This window comes from Hibiscus syriacus, unplaced genomic scaffold, assembly GCF_006381635.1.
Source record: "Hibiscus syriacus cultivar Baekdansim isolate YM2019G1 unplaced genomic scaffold, ASM638163v2 tig00010927_pilon, whole genome shotgun sequence".
Classification (NCBI taxonomy): Eukaryota; Viridiplantae; Streptophyta; class Magnoliopsida; order Malvales; family Malvaceae; genus Hibiscus; species Hibiscus syriacus.
The window spans coordinates 878654-880650 of NW_024062238.1; the positions used below are offsets into that span (position 1 = coordinate 878654).

General features: G+C 30.8%; 1 protein-coding gene across 1 annotated transcript; it reads right to left on the minus strand.

Annotated features, from left to right (window-relative positions):
• Nucleotides 1-204: 204 nt before the first annotated feature.
• On the minus strand, nucleotides 205-1047 carry LOC120204454 (probable inactive ATP-dependent zinc metalloprotease FTSHI 4, chloroplastic). The gene is made up of 4 exons (XM_039204542.1): nucleotides 939-1047; nucleotides 745-850; nucleotides 479-555; nucleotides 205-240 (listed from the first exon to the last, which is right to left on the minus strand). The coding sequence occupies exons 1-4, from the start codon at nucleotides 990-992 to the stop codon at nucleotides 205-207; spliced, it is 273 nt and encodes a 90-aa protein (XP_039060473.1). The 5' UTR covers nucleotides 993-1047.
• Between the last annotated feature and the right edge of the window lie 950 nt (nucleotides 1048-1997).

Sequence of the window (1997 nt, forward strand, 5' to 3'; positions counted from 1 at the left end):
TTTACAGAGAAAATGAAGTTTAGAATGGACTCAGCATTGATACCAGAGCTCATAAACGAAATATATAACCAAATAAAATAAAAATTTGTCCAACTTACCTCCATAGGACGTGTTGCACCGAAAGTTGAAAATCTAGAATTTCCAGGTGCAAAGGTAACCCTCCCTGGAAGTGTGACCCCATGGATTCCCATCTTCCGGAATAAATCATGGCTCAATATTATCAACTGGATTAACAGTAAGCTGTACAATGGGCAAAAGTATCAATCATGCAATCACCAAAAGCGATGCAAGATAAAACTTGAATAGTAAATCACAACAATGTAGCATTCTACCATTTAAACTGCATCTACATAGTGCAAATATTCAACCCGACAAGTAATGCTTTAATAAGTAAATCACAACCATCCTATAAAACCAAAATTTCAGTCCATGCATTTACATTTTCCCTAAACATATCATTACTTGGATCAAAACCTACCTGAGATATTTGAGGTGCCCTATTGTATATATCCCAGATTTCTTCTCTTTTAATCTCTCCCTTTTCAAGTAAAACATCTGCGTAATGTAAAAGACATAATCAAGCATTTAAGTGTTTTATTATACATAGCCCATTTCTTGCAAAAATCAAAATTCTCTCAGTACGTTTAAGATAACTAAAATAATTATTTTAGACCAAAATTTTTATCCAAAATACGAGTTAGTTTAAAAAAATACATGAATTGATTATATGAAAAAAGAAATAACATGTAATTGTCTCTACAGCCGAATGGAACTCTCTTAGCACAGAGGCACATTTTTCCACAGAAAAACGCATGTATTCATGAAGAAGTGCTTCAAGTTTTGCAGCAAGCTAAACATGATGAAGTTAATCATGTAAATTCATAAAATATCTTCGCAAAATGCTATAAAGATTTAACAGCTACAGACCACAACCATACATTAGGCAGAAGATCATTTTGATTTCTGTAGTATGCTTTCCCAAAAGCGGTCATCCCTGTCTGTAAAATTAAAAATTCTGCAAGCCTTGAAGCTTCTAGCGTAGCTTTTGCTGAGATCTAACACATGTTATCAACCCCAAACATCTCCTCCTCGATCTTGGTCTTGGTGGGAATGTAGGCTGATGGATTTGAGTAGTGTTTGGAGAGTTGGGATTTTAGGAATAGGAGGAGGAGGAGGAGAGGGGGGTTAATGGAAGTTAAATACCACATCAGCAAATATTAACGGGCGACGGAAGGGACTACAGTGAAAACGAACTAAAAGTTTGATAATTATATTGTAAGTTTTAAAAATTGGGTGACCAAATTATAAATTCTCTAAAAGTTTGGGGACTACAGTTTACTCATATTTTTACCACACTTCATCGTCCTAGGCAACATCGGGTAAATAAAAAAAAAATTAAAGTTGGATTTTTATCGATATCATATTGCCCATGTTTATCCTGAAACAACCATGTCAGGCAATTTTTTTTTTCTTTTGAAATTTTGGAAATGTTTATGTGAGGCGTTTAATATATTTTTAAAAAAAAAGTTATATCGATTTTGTTATTGGTTAAAAAAAATAGTATCAGTTTTGTTATTTTTTGTATAATAAAACTGATAAAAATTATTGAAAACATCATTATTTCTATCGATTTTGTTATTATTTGGTATTTTACTATGTAAAATATATCGGTTTTATTATTGTTGTGCATAATAAAACTGATAAAAATTACCGAAAACATCATTATTTTAACAAAATCGGTAAAGCTCTATCGATTTTTTTTACCGATTTTGTTATTGTTGGGCATTTTACCGGAAATGTTAAAAAATATTGTTGTTTTATGTAGAAATAATAATGTTTTATGTAATTTTTACCGGTTTTGTTATGCCTAACAATAACAAAACCGGTAAAAATAGACTTTTTAATGATAAAATTAGTAAACACAAATTATACAAATTAATTTTAATTTTTTAGTTTGTAAGTTACCACAATATAACTAATGAAAAAATGACACGGTA

Excerpts from the sequence above, each read along its gene's own strand:
- LOC120204454 (XM_039204542.1), bottom strand. The coding sequence starts at position 992 with ATGACCGCTTTTGGGAAAGCATACTACAGAAATCAAAATGATCTTCTG. Across the intron at positions 851-938 it reads AAAATGATCTTCTGCCTAAT|CTTGCTGCAAAACTTGAAGC; the intron begins GTATGGTTGTGG and ends CATCATGTTTAG. Across the intron at positions 556-744 it reads GGCTGTAGAGACAATTACAT|ATGTTTTACTTGAAAAGGGA; the intron begins GTTATTTCTTTT and ends TACATTACGCAG.